This window comes from Stigmatopora argus, chromosome 16, assembly GCF_051989625.1.
Source record: "Stigmatopora argus isolate UIUO_Sarg chromosome 16, RoL_Sarg_1.0, whole genome shotgun sequence".
Lineage (NCBI taxonomy): Eukaryota > Metazoa > Chordata > Actinopteri > Syngnathiformes > Syngnathidae > Stigmatopora > Stigmatopora argus.
In genome coordinates, this window is record NC_135402.1 from 6,949,896 (window position 1) to 6,968,178 (window position 18,283).

At 37.7% G+C, this 18,283-nt stretch overlaps 3 protein-coding genes across 3 annotated transcripts; all 3 read right to left on the minus strand.

Moving 5' to 3' along the window:
• Positions 1–890: 890 nt before the first annotated feature.
• Positions 891–3,093, minus strand: LOC144090767 (glutamine synthetase-like). The gene is made up of 6 exons (XM_077622548.1): positions 2,919–3,093; positions 2,615–2,776; positions 2,400–2,546; positions 1,965–2,092; positions 1,663–1,862; positions 891–1,439 (listed from the first exon to the last, which is right to left on the minus strand). The coding sequence occupies exons 1-6, from the start codon at positions 3,091–3,093 to the stop codon at positions 1,133–1,135; spliced, it is 1,119 nt and encodes a 372-aa protein (XP_077478674.1). The 3' UTR covers positions 891–1,132.
• A 448-nt stretch (positions 3,094–3,541) lies between these two features.
• Positions 3,542–15,667, minus strand: mamdc4 (MAM domain containing 4). The gene is made up of 29 exons (XM_077622545.1): positions 15,299–15,667; positions 14,520–14,603; positions 13,831–13,992; positions 13,586–13,711; positions 13,252–13,485; positions 12,410–12,535; positions 12,084–12,239; positions 11,843–11,946; positions 11,489–11,644; positions 11,314–11,404; positions 11,122–11,235; positions 10,324–10,416; positions 10,100–10,237; positions 9,874–10,013; positions 9,543–9,648; positions 9,351–9,455; positions 8,968–9,102; positions 8,666–8,793; positions 8,366–8,582; positions 8,094–8,231; positions 7,891–8,018; positions 7,425–7,515; positions 7,144–7,293; positions 6,922–7,047; positions 6,649–6,773; positions 6,467–6,566; positions 5,683–5,879; positions 5,496–5,561; positions 3,542–3,618 (listed from the first exon to the last, which is right to left on the minus strand). Exons 1-29 carry the CDS (start codon positions 15,369–15,371, stop codon positions 3,571–3,573), a joined length of 3,657 nt encoding a protein of 1,218 aa, XP_077478671.1. The 5' UTR covers positions 15,372–15,667; the 3' UTR covers positions 3,542–3,570.
• Positions 15,668–16,148: 481 nt separating this feature from the next.
• phpt1 (phosphohistidine phosphatase 1) lies at positions 16,149–17,856 on the minus strand. Its single transcript, XM_077622547.1, has 3 exons — positions 17,510–17,856; positions 16,521–16,648; positions 16,149–16,407 (listed from the first exon to the last, which is right to left on the minus strand). Exons 1-3 carry the CDS (start codon positions 17,691–17,693, stop codon positions 16,315–16,317), a joined length of 405 nt encoding a protein of 134 aa, XP_077478673.1. The 5' UTR covers positions 17,694–17,856; the 3' UTR covers positions 16,149–16,314.
• Between the last annotated feature and the right edge of the window lie 427 nt (positions 17,857–18,283).

Here is an 18,283-nt window from a genome sequence, read left to right on the forward strand (position 1 = left end):
GTCACAAATTTTTGTTTGCATATTACAATTACTGCCCAACAACTAAACACATTTTACCAGAACGTCCTGTTTGCTACAGAAGCCCTTTTTAAGACGCTTATCTATTTCACACTCTTACATTATTAAGCATTGTGCTCAGTGAAAAATGAAATATTAAATTATTAGGTACCCCTGGCTCCATGACAGCCGATGACAGCTGACGAATGATGATGTAGGGCTTCCGGTGTCGGCCCAAGGGCTTGGATTCACCGTTCTGCATACATGGAAACCCTAAAATGTTTACTCAGTACAGTTGCTGCATGTTTAGAGTTGTTATAAGTAAATGTTAGCAAATAACATGCTTTATAGTACCCAATACACTCAACTCACAAGGCTTCATTTTCTGCTCCAACACAGTAAGTGTGAAATCACCCATCGGGAATTTTTTAGATGTTCTGCAACATAACACTTTCTGAAAAGACAATGGGCCCTATTTTGGAATGCCAGTCTGACACTGATTGTGAAGAAAGTAGAACTGCATTGTACAATTGGGTAGACTGCTTTATGCAATACTGGGCACACCAGTATGCCAAGGGTGTGCCTTTACAGATGCGTGTGGTGTTAATTTTGGAGAAAAAAGCTGCACGGTGCACTTTTTTATGCCAATTTTGGAGTGGTCTAATTTCCAGCAAACAGCAAAACACTGGTGTGGATTTTGGTAAACCTGCGATCGAGACGTGGAGAAACTGATGTCTTGCTCCAATGATGTGAATTATAATTAATTTGGGTGGGGACATTTTATGCTTGAACTGTTCTAAATGAAAGGGAAATTCTTCCATTAGATCTCAATATATCCACAGTACTCCAATGAAGAAACACAACTCCTAAATGGGAGTTGTCTGTATGGTGTACAAACCTATAAATTTAATCCAGAGTGACAAAGAAACATTTTTTCATCAAAAGGATCCCAGTGTGCAGCAGCAAGGTGAAAGAAAAAGACCGCAGTTGGCCTGATCAAATGAAAGTGTATATTTAAGTTTTGAAAACTAAATTCCCATTGAAGTGAACATGCATAAACTTCTTCAATTGGACTAACATACATTTATATATGCATTACAGCGCAGAGCTAGGATAGACTGTCTAGTCCTTTTATCTAAGCGGACTTGTCTTCATCCTCATCAAGGAGGCAGGTTCTTGCGATAGCCTCGGTCACAAGGTAGGGGTCACAGTTTGATGCGGGGCGACGATCTTCAAAGTAGCCCTTTTTATCTTGACCCACCTGACGAGGAATGCGGATGCTAGCACCTCTGTTGGCAATTCCCGCAGAGAATTCAGTGATGCTGGAGGTCTCAAGATAACCGGTGAGGCGTCTCATGTTGTCCAGACCGCCACGTGGGTCATACACCTGAATGTGTTCCGTGTGTCTTTTCCCCAGCTTCTCGATAGCCTCCTCAATGTATCTGCCATCAAAAAGTACAAAAGACGTGATGACATTTCAGGAGAAAGCTGAGGAGGCGGGGGTTACAATAAATTCTCTCCCACGAGTAAATTTGATCATCTCTGTATTAGAGCTAAATGGATACTGTATGAAAAAATACAAATAATTTTTCCTGGAACATTTCCATTCTGCAGGGGATGTTCTAATTAAGAACAATATCAATTTTTATTGAACTGTTTACTTACTGGAAACCTCCTTCTTCCCTCATCTTTTTGGTGCTGACATTGGTGTGACCACCTGTACCATTCCAGTTTCCCTTCACTGGCTTGGGGTCCAGAGTTGCAATAACCCCAAAATCCTCACATATACGGTGCAACAGGAAGCGAGCAATCCATAGTTGATCTCCCATTTCAATACCTTCGCAGGGACCGACCTGGAACTCCCACTAAAGTTCAAAGATAAAGATAATGAAACAAGGAAAACATCTAACTATAGCAAGAAATAATTCCACCGATAATGCAATTCATGTTTTTTTTTCTCCACTTGCCTGAGATGGCATAACTTCAGCATTTGTCCCAAAAATTTTGATCCCAGCATAGAGACATGCTTTGTAATGACACTCTACAATGTCCCGTCCAATCGTTTTGTTTGCGCCCACACCACAATAGTAGGGACCTTAAGAGAAAACAAAAAAAATCTATCTACTTTTGGGATTGTCCGAGATGTCAAGTAGTTTTGGAAGCAAAGGATAATTAAATCTTTACTTTTGGAAGCAATAATTAAATGCTAATAATGTTATGAAGTTAGGTTGGTATTGCATTATAGTTAGTATAGTTATAGTATAGTTGTTCCAGATGCTGGTGCAGTACAGTTGTAGTATTTAGTATCTAAGTTTCATGTTGAAAAGGAAAAGGGTTTGTCAAGTAATTTTCTTTTTGTAAAAATTATATTGAAATAATTTTGTTCTATATATACTTAGTACCTTGTGGTGCAGGATATCCATTTTGAGGCCAACCAAATGGATGACCATCTCTTCCAAAGAGTGTGTATTCTTGCTCAATGCCAAACCATATCTCGTGCTCTTTAACCTGGTCCATGACTTTCTTGCATTTTTGGCGACGGTTTGTTTCTAAGTGGTGACAAATACCGTGTCTTATTTTGGGCAGTCTCATAGGTCAAGAAAAGAAGTGAAGGTACCTGCAGGGAGGCGGTTGTATTTTAAAACTTCACAGAGGACCAATTTGTTGGGGTCGAGAGTGAATGGGTCTCTGAACATGCACACTGGGATGAGGTACATGTCACTGTTGGAGCCTTCTGATTGGTCTGTGCTTGACCCGTCAAAGTTCCATTCAGGAATTTCTAAGGGTAATCAGGTTACCACACAAATTATACTCAGCAATCAAATTAATGCATTGATTTAAAAAGTAAGACCTTCACGTTGAACGTATTCTTAATCTAGAAAAAAGTGTGAAATACTCCAAGGACAAAACAGGTTACTTGCCATCTATGCTTTTCGGTTCAGAATCCAGGGTCCGGGTTTTGTTACGAAGTCCTTCTCCACTTCCATCAATCCAGATGTAAGTCACTAGACATTTACCTCCTTGGGGTAACCTCATGAAATGCTCACGGACAGTCTTGTTAAGGTCGCAGCTAATCGAAACTGTCGACATGCTCATCTATGATTTCTGTCCTGCAATAGCATGTTATAATAAGAAAACCCCTTTTTAATGCAACAAAGTCTTTCACAGAATATGAATGACATATTTAATCATACATGGATTTTCAATGCCTCTTAGTATCACTTGCCTTTTCTGTGTGTCAAAGAGTCTATTTTCTGCCAAATTTTCTGGATTACATTTAGAAAAGCCAGCAACTCAACAACAACAAAATCCCCCATATCCAAATCATTTACTATCTATCATTTTTTTTACTTGCATGATGTTATTCAGGGTTAGTGGGTAATATTTTAATTGATAGCCTATAAATGTTGATAACTACTGTATTCACTGTGTTGTACCTATAATAGTACAGCAAGCAGGAATATCATAGCTATTTAACATGCACTAATTACATTTCAGTTAAAATATACAAGGTATTTCATACAACACATGCAATTTACTTACTTCTTGAGCTTTGACTTCAGCTGACTAGAATTATGAGCCTCTTGTTAGCACAGAGCAGAACCTGTTTGTGGTATTTAACTGCATACAAATGATGACAGTCAAACAAATTGTGACATAAAAGACGGACAGTTGTGTGTGCGTGTGCGTGTGCATGCGTGGATGTGCGCATGCGCGCGTCAATACAAGTTTCCCACTACTCTGACTTTTTATTTTTAATTTGCAATGAAAAAATATGCAGTGCCATGGAAAAATATTTGCCTCCTTGATTTTGTTTTTGCATATTTACCTCACATATTAAAGTTTGAAGTCATCAAAGCATATTTAATATTAGACAGAAACAACTCAAGGAAATGCAAAATAGTTTCTAAATGATTATTTCATTTATTAATGGGCAAAAAAAAAGTAATCTATCTGCTTACTGCTTTGATGAATTGAAACCTTCAAAAAGAAATTAAGAAGGGGCAAATACTTTTTTTTAATGGTACTCTATTAGAATTTCAAAAAATTGTAAATGTTTGCTTACATATAACATAAATATAGTCTAACATTCATTAAACTATAATAAGATAATATTCCCTGACATGATGTATATTGAAACCATGTTGAAAAAACATACTTAGTACATAGTACTTCCATTCAAAAACCAGAATTAGGCATGTTACTATTAACGAGTCTTTCAGTACAGTGCACAGGTTTAGCTGAGGTGAACATGAACTCCCATGACAAATCAAATCAAAGTTTTGTTTCACGCCTGGTTGAGCATGTCCACCCATGCATCCTTTTTGTTTACGTCTTGTCCTCATTATTATTGGTCTACCTTTTGCTGACTGAGGTGGAGTACAAGTAATCAAATGCATTTTATTCACATACTAAATAAAACTAGGTATGTCAAAAACGACACGGTGAATATTTCCAATGCTGATCAATTTAATATTTTTATCATCAGATAATATTTAAGCATGTAAGATGTCCATCAACTCTTCATAACTTGTCAATACTTCCCACCCTACCCAACTTTTATCTTCCTTAATAAGGCTTTTGTAGCAATTCAGAATTGCGCACAAAGAACAGAAAGATTTCTTTTCCTGGTGTTGATAATCCAACTTCCGAAAAGCACTTCTCTGCCTCACGAACTTTTGTTATTCTACCCTTTTGTCCATGAACTTACTTTGAGTGCCTTTTTATAACACCATGTGCTTTGGCAGGTGCTTTCTAACTTCATGCTCTTCTGAACAGATTTCTACCCATGAAACATCACTCTAACATATTCACATATTCCTGTCAGTCCACTGGCAATAAAATGCTCTGCCTGACGCCATCACTAGCTCTGAAAACACTACTTGCAAATTAAGCTGTCATCACTCAAAGTTTTTCAGTAGTGCTGGTGTTGCACCCATACTGATATCGCACTAAAAGGATGTAATCACTATCGTCAAGTTCCGGAAAAATAAGTGCCGATGCTTTGCACTGTGTACTTTTCAAGATCTAGTTTCCAACCCCAGGTCGACCTACGCAAGATGGTCATCAGTTCTTCCTCTGACCAAGATCCAAACTCCGACCCATCAGTATATCACAATGGCAGCCATTTTTTAAAGCAGTGTCTGACCATGTTATGATAGGAATTACTTTACATTCAATATATTTAGTTTTAAAACGTGATATCGGCTGATGCCGATGCCACTCAGTCAAGTGTCTGAATCGGTATCGGAAGTCAAAATGGTATCGGTGCAAGGCTAAATTGCATGCATGCATGTGTGATAAGGTCGACACAAGCAGTTCTTCTGCTGTGATATCGCCTAAATATAATGAGGCCCCTAATAGGAAGCCGGACTGCCTTGCTTCTACTCTCATGCCACCTCCCTCTCTCTGACACCAGCAGAGACCTGCACACAGTGAATATTGCATGTACTGTTCTTTAAAAATACGACTAATTATAGGTTGCCAAGATCACTCACAGACACATTGTTGAATCCTATTGCCGTTGGGTCATTTTCTGCTGGTGGAATTGTCACATGGTCCACCTGTTGATAAGAAAACATTATCAATCTGTTAAAAAAAATAAACTAGAAAGAAGATAAACAAATGGAAAGTCCTTTAACTACTAGATTAAAGCAATTTTTAGTAGTTTTGACACAAACTCACCATCACGTCTCCCTCATAAACTTGGTTGCTAAAACCACTTTGAGCTTCGGTTGGTGATGATGATGCCTCGGTCAGTGTCTTGGATATCTTTTGGGTTCGCAGGTAGAAAATAAAGAGAGCAATCAATGTGCTAAGCAGTAGTAGAACTACAATGACTGACGCGGCAATCCCTGCTGCATTACTGGGCTCGGTTGAGGCTATGGAGGAAAAGGTATACGGATCAGTTTTAGGAAAGAAAATTTACAAAAACAAAGTGGACATGCACCTTCAACAAAAAAATCTAGTTTTGTTTCTTTTTGGGTCCACTTTTTTACTACAGTAATATCATATGAAGACTGGCATATGATGCAAGTCCTACTACAATATATTTCAAAGATGAACTGTTTAAAAAAACAAAATTCACCACAATTATTACAATATTTTCTGGACTATAAGTCACACTTTTTTCCTAGTATGGGTGGGCATGCAACTTATAGTCAAGTCCAACTTATGCATTTTTTTTCTCTCTGACCACCGACAGCTTGTTGTTTTTCTGAAAAACTGTTTTTAACAAATGCCGTTGTTCTCCATTTTACTATTGTTACTTTAACTCGTGTTTGTTGTTGTTTTCTTATAAAATGAAAAAAAAATGCCCTCCCAAAAATGCGACTTATACATCAGTGTGACTTATATATTATTTTTTCTTCTTTATTGTGTATTTTTTGTCTGGTGTGACTTATAGTAAAAAAAATGCTATTTTGCTAAAACTCTAAGTAGATTTCAGTGTAAATCTATCTTTTCTTACTTCTGTCAGTGACTTCATTAGCACAGTTGACTCCGATGGTGTACTCAATGTCATCCAGAGCCAAGACACCAGAGGTACCCTTTGTTCCCTCAATCACAATCTGGGAACAAAAACAGCATGGGTAGTAGTAGTCAGCGTGGCAATGGGGCTTCTCAAATGTTTACAACGTGTAAAAATCTGACTTGGTATTCTTCAGTAGAGACAATGTCAATGTCAAAACGTCTCCATGGTGCTGCATAATCTATCACCTCCAACTGCTCTGTTAAAAGACTCTTGGACCTTGTCCACACCTTTAGCCGGCTGTCTGCTGCAAACATGAGAAAAATGTGGGTCGTAAGTAAACAAATCCTTTTAAATCTGAAAGTTTACACTAAAAACATTAGCATCCAGGAAAAGAGCAGTCAAGGGAACACAGACGTCCTCCAATGGCATCAACATTTTTGATAAAAACTCACAATGAAACTGGATGTAGGCCCAAATTTTCAAGCAAGTGCCTTTAGTCGGAGGGAGGTGAGGGCTTAGCAGGTGAGCTTTTTGATTGGCTTCTGTCCGGTTGCTACTTGGAATAAACAGGAAGTGACCTGGCAGATGGAGATTGGAACATTGAGAAAGGGACACACTGTTTTGGATATTTATGTAAGAATATTGTGAATGATTTCATTGGTTCCACCGTTGACCTCTCTCTGTTCCAAGGGTGTGGTCTTCGAAGGGGGTGAGGTAGTGCTTTTCCGTCTCGTGACTCGTCAACTCCCAATCTAGTTCATCCTGCTCAATGCTTTGAGTGTTACTCCAGCTGCATCTTCCTTTTTCTAGAGTGCACTTTGAACCTAAGCCAATATAAGAATTTAGGAGACCGTCAAATTGGGGGGAAAAAGTAAGAACAATCTGCAATCAAGTACTCCACCTCAAATAGAGGGTAAAATATACATGGACATTGATGGTTGTTCAAGCCACAAACCTTGATTTTCACATGGATGAGGAGAAACAAATATATCATCAATTGCAACATGAGTGTCTTTGCCACCTCTCCCGATCACCTCAAACTCCAACTGGAGAACAAAGTCAGTAGAAAAGCTTCCTATAAATTACTTGGAGAATATAAAAGGCCATGTTTGTATATTATAAACTCTGAGATAGTAGAGTATATTTTTGGCCAGATATTTACAGTGTTTCACAAGAAAAACCCTCTACTTTTAATGTTGTTTTACAACACTATAATACATAAAATATTGTAAAACTGGTGCATTAAAGCTCATGAAAAAACATATTTGGGGGAAAAATAGAGTGCCGTTAAATGAATTGTAGTTCTATATATGTATTGAACTTTGATCATTCTTTAATATGCTGTAAAAAAAAATTACAAATTCACTCTAATATGATTTCTTAAAAATATTTTTAAAAAATTTAATGCCACCATATTGTACCTGCCAGTCCACAAGGTTGCTATTAATATTGCCACTAGCATGACGCCAGGTGTCTCCTTGGTTTTGACTATCAGTGAAGATCTTGTCTTTTTCACCCTTGATTGGCTTCACAAACACTGAAAGAACACCTGCAAACAATCCATATTTGCATTGATTTGGTTGGTAATTTTTTGGGGGACGTCTATCGTGTTCGAGGAACTCACCAGGATTCTCGCCTCTCAATTGATACCAGAAATTCAGACAACTCGTTTTAGTCGTTCCTTGTTCAACAGGGGACGCAAGGGTGGCGGTAGCCCCAGCGGGAAGGCTGTTTCCCCCAGTTTTAACCATCATGTAGAAACCTCCACAGAGAAAAGCAGCCGCGTGAGATATTCAACAACAGTGCAAAGTATAATTGCAATAAGAAACACATTGCTTAATACTTCTCGAATATAAAATCCAAGTATATTTTGCAAATGTTGCTAATGTTCATTACCCTGATTTGTCTCCAGGGTGTGATCTGTTTTGGGTTCCGTCTCTGTTGAAGTGTAACTGTTTCTGTGGACCCAATAAATGTGACCAGAGCTTCTATAGCCACACTGGTGACCTTCAAAGGAACACAACCTGGGCACCGAACAAGGACGAGCCACTAGTGACACATCATCAATGGCCATCTGGCCATCAAAACCAGAGCGTACAGCCTCAAACATAAGCTGTGGGAGGAGTAAAAAGTTGAGCAAGTAGGATGAAGGGCAAAGTCATTTGTTAATTCCATTATGAAATGATTAAGGTGTACCTGATAGGTTGTCAGCTGGTGTGGAACCGGGCACTGTGCTTCATGCCATATGTTTCCATGAGCTCCACTCCGGGTCCACAGTAATTTCTCGTAACCAAGTTTATCAAATAACTTCACATTTAGCATCCCTAGCAGAGTGTAGGAAATTATATCATTTCATGGCTCTAGATAACATGAATGGCTCTAAATGAGGAGATTTTTTTTCGTTTGTTTGATTTTTTGGGGTGAATGTGAGGGTTTTTACAGTGAATGTAAGAGTTGTTTTGTGTTATGTATGATGTTTTTAGTGGTGTGCACCTCACCTGTGTTTGGCCCATAGGTTTTGTAGAAGAAAGTCAGGCAGTGATCTGTAAGACCTGGTAATAGTGGCAATGACAGTAATCGTCCAACTGCACCCCGTAGTGAAGAACTCCACATGTCCACCACAAGACTTTTACCTAGACATTCAAAAGGGATCATGAAAAAGTAAGAATTAAAAAAAAACATTTGTTTTCTTAAATTTTGCCTGGATTGGCATTTGTGTAACTTTTGAGCCTTGTACACAGACATTTTATTTATACAGATAATTGCTAGTCTGTATTTTGGGTTAATTCCACCTTAGTCTAGGTGATATTTTTAAAACAAAGACTAAAAATACACATAAGGTCTGCTTAGTAAGGGTGACCCTCCCAAATGTATCTCATACCAAACCCGATGGTGTGGTCCATCCCATCAAGAAGGGTCCAGTCAAAGTTGTCACTGTTGTCTTGATGCCACCCACACAGTCCATCCTCAAAGTTGCATGATGGTGCTGGCCAATAAACAAAAACAAATTAAAAAAACAGCTACATAATGAAGTAAATTTGTTCTGTTTGGTTATTTTAATGAAAAGAGTTACCTGTAGAAGATAGAAGATAGTCGGCATGGCAACCGCTGAAGTGAATATTTGTTACTTTAATTTTGACGCAAGAACAAAGTTTCACTGCGCGGGATTCCAATGCCAACTGATGGAGAAAAGAAGACACAAAACAGCAAGATATGTAAAACGTAAACAGTTGGACATGAGCGTGTAAATATCTATTTGCCTTTATGGTCATTTAAAAAGGTTCTACTGCAATTCTGATTCATCATTAAATCTCACATAAAAGTGGAATATTTCTTAACTTTTATAAATAGTGTGACTAGTTTGATTATTAATAACCGTTAAACTTTAAAACAAATATTTACACCTGAAAACGATGTTTCCTGACTCCAATTGCTACTTCTGCATGTTGCCACTCATCTTCCCCTATTCCAGTCTTTCCACTGAACTCCCACAGTTTAGGCATCACGCCCAATAGGCTGTCTATTACCCTGATTGATAGTTCACCTGCAGATAAATAGTATTTTTTAAAGTACAAAAGTATGATGAGGGATACATGATCTGGTACAGTACAAAATATAAATGAAGAGTACCAATGTGAGCTGGGTTTCCTGTCAGTGCAAAATCAAATTGTAAACTGCAAGATGGTCCAGAGGGGCCCAGGAGCGGGGTCCTTAGCTGTGCCTCTGTCAGTTGCTGACCTCGGGCCTCCTTCACATAAAAGTACTCTTCTGAGGTAAAATAAAGACGTGAAGAATATATTTATTTCTACACTCAAATATGTGGGTAAACCAAGGATCACTTTGTCAGTCTATACCATTTGCCGTGGAATTTTGGTGAAGCACCCAACCTTGAGCTCCAATACTTGTGTCTGTCCAGCCAGAGCTGCCTTTAGTGTATGAGAAGTCCCCTTTGAAACAAACAATAACATTACGATCATCATAATACGGAATCATTAATCAAGTTTTCTGTCATGCTAACCAGTGTTATACGCAACTAAGACAAGGCACAATTCAACAACCAGAGCACACTCCCATTTCTATCTTATGCATGAAAATATTGAAAAATTATTCATGCTTGACCTGGGCAGCATTTTGAACCATGGGAATAATTTAAGTTATAAAAAAATTAGAGTGGAGGCTGCAAAACATCTCTTTTTGGAAATCACCAGACAGATATTATTGAATTGTTAAGCTTTATGTTGTTTGTATTTATGTTTAGTGCAGTCAGGTGCTGGTTGTTTTGTCAGTGACATCATTGGTTAAACTTTCTGCACTGAGATGTTTGGAATAAAAAAAATAAAAAACGTGAGAACCGGTTTTCCCATCCCTGCCTTAGAGGCCTTGAATGTACCTCCTTGGAATAGAGGCAAGGGAAAAAGAACAGACAAACAAGAGTAGGATTATGTCATCACAGAACGAAGTTGCTTCTAAAAACGAATAAATAAAAAGTACCCAGGGTGTGTACTCAATAATCTAAATACCAGATGAATGCATTAGAATGGAACAGTGTTCCCATTTAAATTACAGTTGGTGTGGGAAGAAAGTGATACATTTGTTTTGAAAAGTAGGTATAACAAATAGTAAATTCAAGCAAACATGTTCAAGAAACTCACCACACACGGCTTCATCTTCTGCTCCTTTACAATCGATGTGAAAGTCACACATTTTTTCAGGCACTGTACAGGGGTTCTTGGGAGGTTTGGGGATATCTTCTATCCAAACAGTGTCTAAAAGAAAAGAATGAAAATGAAGACTACTTGAATTTGATGGTGTGGAATAATAGAAATGACATTTCTCATCATTACCGTTTGATCGGCGGCATTCAGGAGATAGCACAATGTTGTCGACAGCTATACCTCCATATGACAGTTCTCTGATTGCTGCCATGATAAGAATCTTTAAAATGAGAAATTGATGGGAATGAATTGGAAAATGCATATATATTTGCTATGCATGTCTGGGATTAGAATACAAACTCACTTGAAAAGTAGAGTTAGTGACAATTTCCACTTCAGCCTTTACCCAAACATCACCCAGAGCTCCACCCCGCTTCCACACTGGAGAGATTCTCTTATCAGCAACCAAGACTGTCAAACCACCAGATCTTGGTCCAAACTGGTGTGTGTACATAACCATCTACAGCAGAAAGTCAAGACGTCGCTTAAATTAAATTAATTGATAAAAAGGGATGCCCTTGCATGATATTCTGTAGTGGATATATTTTTTTTTTACTGTACTTCATTAGTTCTTCTTTACATGTATTGTTTGAACAGTAATAAAATCACACTATGAATATAAAAAGTAAATTTAAAAAAACTAGGAAAGAGAACATGCCTTGCAAGGATGACTGCTATTGGTGGGTTCTAAACGAGGACTTTGGAAAGCTGCCCAATCCTTTAGGAGGCCTCCATCAGGAACAGTGACATACAAGAAGTGACCTGGAAAAGTAATTGGTATTTAACTAGTACAGTAAATTTTAAGATTTTGATTTTTTTTATAGATTACCTAAGAAGCAGCACATGATCTAGTGGAGCAAAAATTATGGTCACATATTTTAAATTAGAATTAGTCGTACCTGATGCGCTGTTGTGGGAATAATCTCGTCCGGGACCTTTTAGAAGATCTGAGGTGGTGATGTTTTTCTGATTCGTCCTGACCCATTTTAATTTGGAAATGGACCTGAGGTCCCAATCACAAACATCAGTCTCAAAGTCACAGCGCTGATATCCCTCTGCACACACACAAAAATATGAAGCATGATGATTTTGACTGATGATCGTTGCATATGCCGATTAAGAATTCCAAAGATTCGTAACAATGGAACAAAAACTATATGGTCTAAACCTAATTTCCTAACACGTGAAATTTTACAATGGTGTGCCATTGTTTGTCATTACTCACCACAGTTTTCCTCATCGGTCCCATCACCACAGTCATCAGTCCCATCGCATACCTGACCTTGGTCAACACAGCCCCCGCGTTTGCATTCCAGCATTTCAGCTGGACATTCTTTACCAGGTAGTGGCACTGTAAAAATAAGCAGATTGGTGAGGGGAAAAAAACTAAGTTAAGCTTTATAGTTCTACTCTTAATAAACTGTTTTTGTATACATTTTTACAGTGTTTTTGGAAATGAACCCTTTCACAAGATTTTTTTTTAAACAATTACAAGGCACATGTTTAACTCACTGGCAGCCATTGGCGGCAGTAGACATTAAATCAATTTTGACTTGAAAGGAGGAATAAACGTTTGAGCTGAGTTAAATACTACAAGACTGAAAAAAATACTTTATAGTGTTATACTTGGGCTGTAACCAAAGTGGATTTTTATGTTGTTTATTCATTTTGATTTCATTCATTTAGCCTAAAAAATACAACAATCATTAATAATAATGACAAATAAATGTAATAACTAAAAATGGTGACTTGCCCTATCAAGGGTTAAAGGTAAACAGTGAAAATCACATTAGATGAAACACAAAACCAGTTTCAATTTCGTTATATCGCATTTCACTTTGGTGGTGCTTTATGGTGATAATTGTGAGTTCTTAAATTTGTGCAGAGTATTTTGAACAGCACTTGACATATGACTAGCCTTTCCTATTTCCTTTCTTCATACATGTATCGAAAATTAATTTAGGCAGGGGATGGGGTGTGCCCTGGAATGTCAGCCAACTACAGGAAACCAAATGAAGCCATTTAATGCAGTATTCATAAAAATAACCAAAAAAAGTTTGTGCTTACTGGGTAAAGCACAGTCCAGAAACTCTAGGTGATCCACAGCAACATCTCCTCTGCGCCCGTTAAAGCGATCCGAGCTAAGATGGATTTGAAAGGGTGACGTAATGCGGCCCAAGAAGATGGTGGCCTCCCTCCACCCTCGGACACTTGTGGCTTCGGGACGCCAAACGATGGCCTTTTGAGAATCTTTTAAAAGGACAGTGGCTGACAGTGGAGAAGAGCCAAGTCCAGTTAAACCTATGGAGACAGCACATAAACTTACTATACCTGAGGTGATGTGATCAGATCACCTTCGCACTGTAAATCAAAAGGTTTTGAGAAAATGACGACTCCTTACCCGAGTCCCACAAAAAATATCTGAGACGAAGGCGACATGTTGGTGATGACGCTTGGATCGTTGGTGACATAAGGACAGCAGTTTTGACCTCTTCGGACTTGACCTCCGTGACACCCATAAACCAACCTGTGTGAATGTATGGAGGAACAGATTTAGATTTTACTTATAGTTAAACCACTTAAGGATTGAGTAATAAAGTCATGACTGCATATAAAAGTGTTACTTCTAATGGCGTTTAGTGATACCTGAGGCAGTTCCACTCGTAAAGTCAGAGGATGGCCCACTGTCTGGCAGCCTGTCACCTCGCTGACGCCGTTCCCACTTGAAGCCTGTATTTGAGGACTCATCCTTCCATCCACACATTCCTGTGTCCTCAAAATCACATTGGAACTCCTTCCCGCTGTAGCCTTGAAAGAAATAAGCAGAGTTACTGTCCACCGTCAAACGCAAAATTTATACAATTCTTCTTTGCAGATTGAAGAAAACGTATTCAATGTCTTTTGTAGGCAGCAATTTTGATAAAACATTTTCAAATTTAAACTCCTTCTTAACTATTGCCTGATGCAGCCTTCACAATCAAGCAATGAAACCATGTTTAGCCCCGATATCGATTCCAACACTCGGCTGTGTGGTATCGGCTTATGCGGATACTGTAATACAACAAAACAAGCTATGTAAAAAATATTTGGCAAATTCACTAATAAAAGGAGTTGTTTTCAAGAGAAACTGAAGATAAACTCACTAAGGATTAAATAACATGAACGTTGGCATTAGAAGGGGTACACTTGTGCTGTGTATCAAAGGGTTTAGAAAAAAAATGAGTGCCTAGCTGTGGCCTAATATTGACTGGAGATCAATTCTCACACCAAACCAAAAGTCATCAATTCCAGCTCAGTACTAAAAAAAAAAAATCTGAGTAATTTTGAGAACTTACCACAGTTCTGTTCATCAGTGCAATCCAAACAGTCACACACAAAGTCACAACTCTTCTCAGGGCTGAGACATGGATGAGAAGTAGCTATGGTATAAAGGAGAAAAACATGAACTCAAAAAGACCTCCATTAATTAGACGTTGTTGATTGGACAGCAAATAAACAGAATCATGAATTGTTCAGCTTTTTAAATGTACTAGGCAATTTATATATCATTTCAGAGAGATTTCATTTTTAAATCAAAATTGATTTTTGCATCGAGCATCTTCAACTTATTGACATTGGTTTCTTATCATGTTCATGTCAATCAGTTTATAGCACAGTTCTTTGCAAGAGGCTCAAAGGGCACAAAGTTGCCAATTTAATGCAGTCAAAATGCCATGTATCATCCAAAGGTCTCTAAATCGGATATGCATCAGCAGATTACATTGGACAAATATATTCTGATGGAAATGCAGGCATACTGTACATACTTTTGGAGCCAACTCTCTAGTCTGTTCAACACAACAGACTGTCTTATGTCCAAATGTCATGTTAGATTGTCAATTAGAGAAGTTGTGTATTATTATTATTGTCGCTCTTACAGGACAAAATTACTATAGAAATATCAGTAAAAAAACAAAAAGTGCTATATCTGCTAAAAAATGAGTTTTAAGATGACTGTTAGCTCCAAGTGAAAAATGCTGAATGGCTGTAAATGATTTTCCAACTTTCACTCAAGTTAAAAAAATAAAAAAAATAAAAACACACTAAAATAATAAGAATTTGACCAAAATCTTACCCAAATGTAGAAACAAAGCCAATATGAAGATGAGTGTCCTCATTTTGAGAATCTCGATCCTCTTCCACCACATTGGCAGCTCAGAACAAGATCTAGCAAATGTTCTCACTTTCGTCTCCTGCAGCTCATGTTCTTTTACTTATCTTTCTTACTTACTTAAAGATAACGACTGGACTTTAAGTTCTCCTGACAGACAACTCAATGATATTAAAAGTCGTTACTGTACTGTATAATACGAAACAGTTTATGACATAAGGTTCACAATAACGGTGAGCTCACAATATGGCAATACAACAATTATTGATACATGGGACAGGAAATCAGTCAATGATATTCTAACATACAATTATTAAAGAGGAAAAACAAGCTATTTCTGACGGGATTTTTTTTTGTTGCACTGTTGTGAACAATCTCTCAGGGCATCAATAAATGGGATTAATAAAAAGAACTGTAATCCATTGTTAACCAATGTCTTTATTTTTTATTTGAACAAAATTAAAATTGAAATGACACTTTAGTTACTTGTTTTAAAGCCATGGAGATGTAAACTTACAAAATTATAACGGCACTGATACAATCTATGCACCTCACTATAAATTAAACATTAAGAAACATATTTTACATAATGTGTCAATTTTAATCGACATGGACTCAACTGTCCAACACATTAAGTACATGTCTTGTTTTAATATTTTAAACAGCTTTCGTGAAAACTAAGGATATCTCATCATGTAGTTTTACTAGCCTGAAAAAAAACTTTGCAGGCGCAAAAATGCAAACTCCCCACGGGGTTAAACCTGGATTTTGTCCTGATTTCTGAACTATGAAGTCAACCAACTTACCCCCAATGTGCCACCTAAGAGAAATGACTCTTTTTTTATTAATGGTATCATACAGTAGAGGAGTCATGGGGTATACGATTTTGCTACAAAACCTAATAATTAAAATGTCCTGTTATGATGGCATTAAGTGTAACTGATAAATGTATTTTTTTTTTATTGTGCTAGCAGTTCATTTCAGTATCCTTCATTATCCCAGGTCACCTCATAGTCTGGGTAGCGAACCTTCAGTTTTTCAGTGGTTATTGCATGGTTGGCTCTTCCAAACCCCTGAAAGGAAAAGTTAAAAAATAGTAGTTGGAACTTGGGGACTAACTATGCTATAGTGTGTGTGAGATTGTGTTTGTTCTTGTGTATGTGCTTGAGTTAAAATGAAAGCCTACCATAGAGTAGCCGTAAACGTGGATCTTTTTAGCTTGGGCATCATGTTGTATCCTTCCTCCTCCGACACACTCACAGTCCAGGAGTCCATCTTTTTCCAGCTCCTCAGAAACCTTATCATAGATATCCGCTGCAAAGAAATGCCATTTTATGTAATGGTGTGTATAGTAAAACAATATATTAGGAAATAAATACAAGACCGAGTGCTGCTTTTTGTCATTAAAGTCAAAGATGTGAATAGGCAGTCCTACAAATACAAAAGTACCTTCAAAAAGGAGTAAGTTTGTTTTGACACTTTGATTGTAAAAGTCATCACTAAGTGATGTTCTAATTCAATAACGATTGCAATACTGAATGTTCAAAAGTAATGAAATGGTTGTAAACAAAACTGCTGCCAGCTACTTGTGGAACACAAAAAAAGTCACTAGCCACCTGGATAGAAGTTGAGGTGTATTCTTTTTCTGTTATGCATTTGCATGCTTTTTTTATTTAAATGCAGCAGGTGCACTCATTTGTTGTTTTGGTTATTATAGTTATGAAATACTGCTACTCATGCTATTGAGATTATTCACTGTAGTGCATGCCCAGTTTAATCATTTGTTCCATTTGTGGGTTTTGGCGCCGCCTTGTGGTCATGTTTGTTTCTTCTGTACCACTGTTCATGGTCGGTAGCAAAGTGCAATTATTTACTTATTGGTACTCAACATTTTCATGTGCAGTGTATTGTATATATTCCGAAAGGCATAGCTTCAATCATAAAACTTTAAAGACGCCTGGTGAAATTCAGGACTTGCCATTAGCCCATCGGCTACCATTGACGGCAATAGACGTCCCATCCATTAAGGAGGTGGGAGGTTGGCAGTGCATCCAGTTTGCTGCCACCCTTCCACTTCAAATGGATTGGACGTCTACTTGAGATACAATTATTTAAATGTTTGATCATTTGTTTTGATTATGATGGTTCCATTGGTCACACACTGGCAGTGCTCACCGTGGTACTCAGCCCAGGCGAATCCACGGACGATATCTACTTCGGTTTCGTCATCTTTCTCTTTGCTGTGGACTCGGATGAGGACGTATTTAAACACCCCGGAGGGATCGATGTCTGCCTGTGGAATGTTCACCATGCGGGCAGCCGCTTTCGTTTGGGTGCACATCTCGACACAAGTCGACATATACGATAGCAAGAAAGCTAGCAAACTAAATGTGCGCACCTTACCAAAAACGATTCCAAGCCCCAGTTTTGAGAGGCACAAATGCAAGATAGAAAGACGCGAGCAAAATATATTCTTTCATTTGTTGTGAAGCAAACAATTCGACAAGTGACAGTGCTTACTATTCCACTCACTTCCGCACGTGTAAAAGTATACTTCCCTTTGCGATTTTCAAAATAATTCACACGTTGATTGGGTTTCTATAGCTACAGTTGTGGATGTTTTTTTTTAGATGTTTTAATCACAACGTTGTTTTAAAATCATTTATTTTTCCTAGTTTCCTAGGTTGCAGCATATGAGGTTTGCTGCCAGACAAATGTGCCATTATCCACAAGGCCTTGAAACACAAAAATTAAAAATATAAATTAACCAAATGAACTGAGATTTATTATAAAATATTGAACTAAGAACTAACCATATGCCAAATACGGCCAATGAGTACGGATCAGCCATAGATTGTACTTTCTTTACTTTATTTGAATAAATAATCATAAAAAAACATCACTGTTATAATTCTAAAGGAATCAATGAAAAAATGACTTATGTAAGCT

Coding starts and splice junctions, on each gene's coding strand:
- LOC144090767 (XM_077622548.1), bottom strand. CDS start 3,093: ATGAGCATGTCGACAGTTTCGATTAGCTGCGACCTTAACAAGACTGTC. Junction 2,777..2,918: donor TGAACCGAAAAGCATAGATG/GCAAGTAACCTG, acceptor GATTACCCTTAG/AAATTCCTGAATGGAACTTT. Junction 2,547..2,614: donor ATACAACCGCCTCCCTGCAG/GTACCTTCACTT, acceptor GTCACCACTTAG/AAACAAACCGTCGCCAAAAA.
- phpt1 (XM_077622547.1), bottom strand. CDS start 17,693: ATGTCGACTTGTGTCGAGATGTGCACCCAAACGAAAGCGGCTGCCCGC. Junction 16,649..17,509: donor CGCCTGGGCTGAGTACCACG/GTGAGCACTGCC, acceptor ATTTCTTTGCAG/CGGATATCTATGATAAGGTT. Junction 16,408..16,520: donor ACGTTTACGGCTACTCTATG/GTAGGCTTTCAT, acceptor TTTTCCTTTCAG/GGGTTTGGAAGAGCCAACCA.
- mamdc4 (XM_077622545.1), bottom strand. CDS start 15,371: ATGTGGTGGAAGAGGATCGAGATTCTCAAAATGAGGACACTCATCTTC. Junction 12,240..12,409: donor GACCGATGAGGAAAACTGTG/GTGAGTAATGAC, acceptor GTGTGTGTGCAG/AGGGATATCAGCGCTGTGAC. Junction 10,014..10,099: donor AGGAAACCCAGCTCACATTG/GTACTCTTCATT, acceptor ATTTATCTGCAG/GTGAACTATCAATCAGGGTA.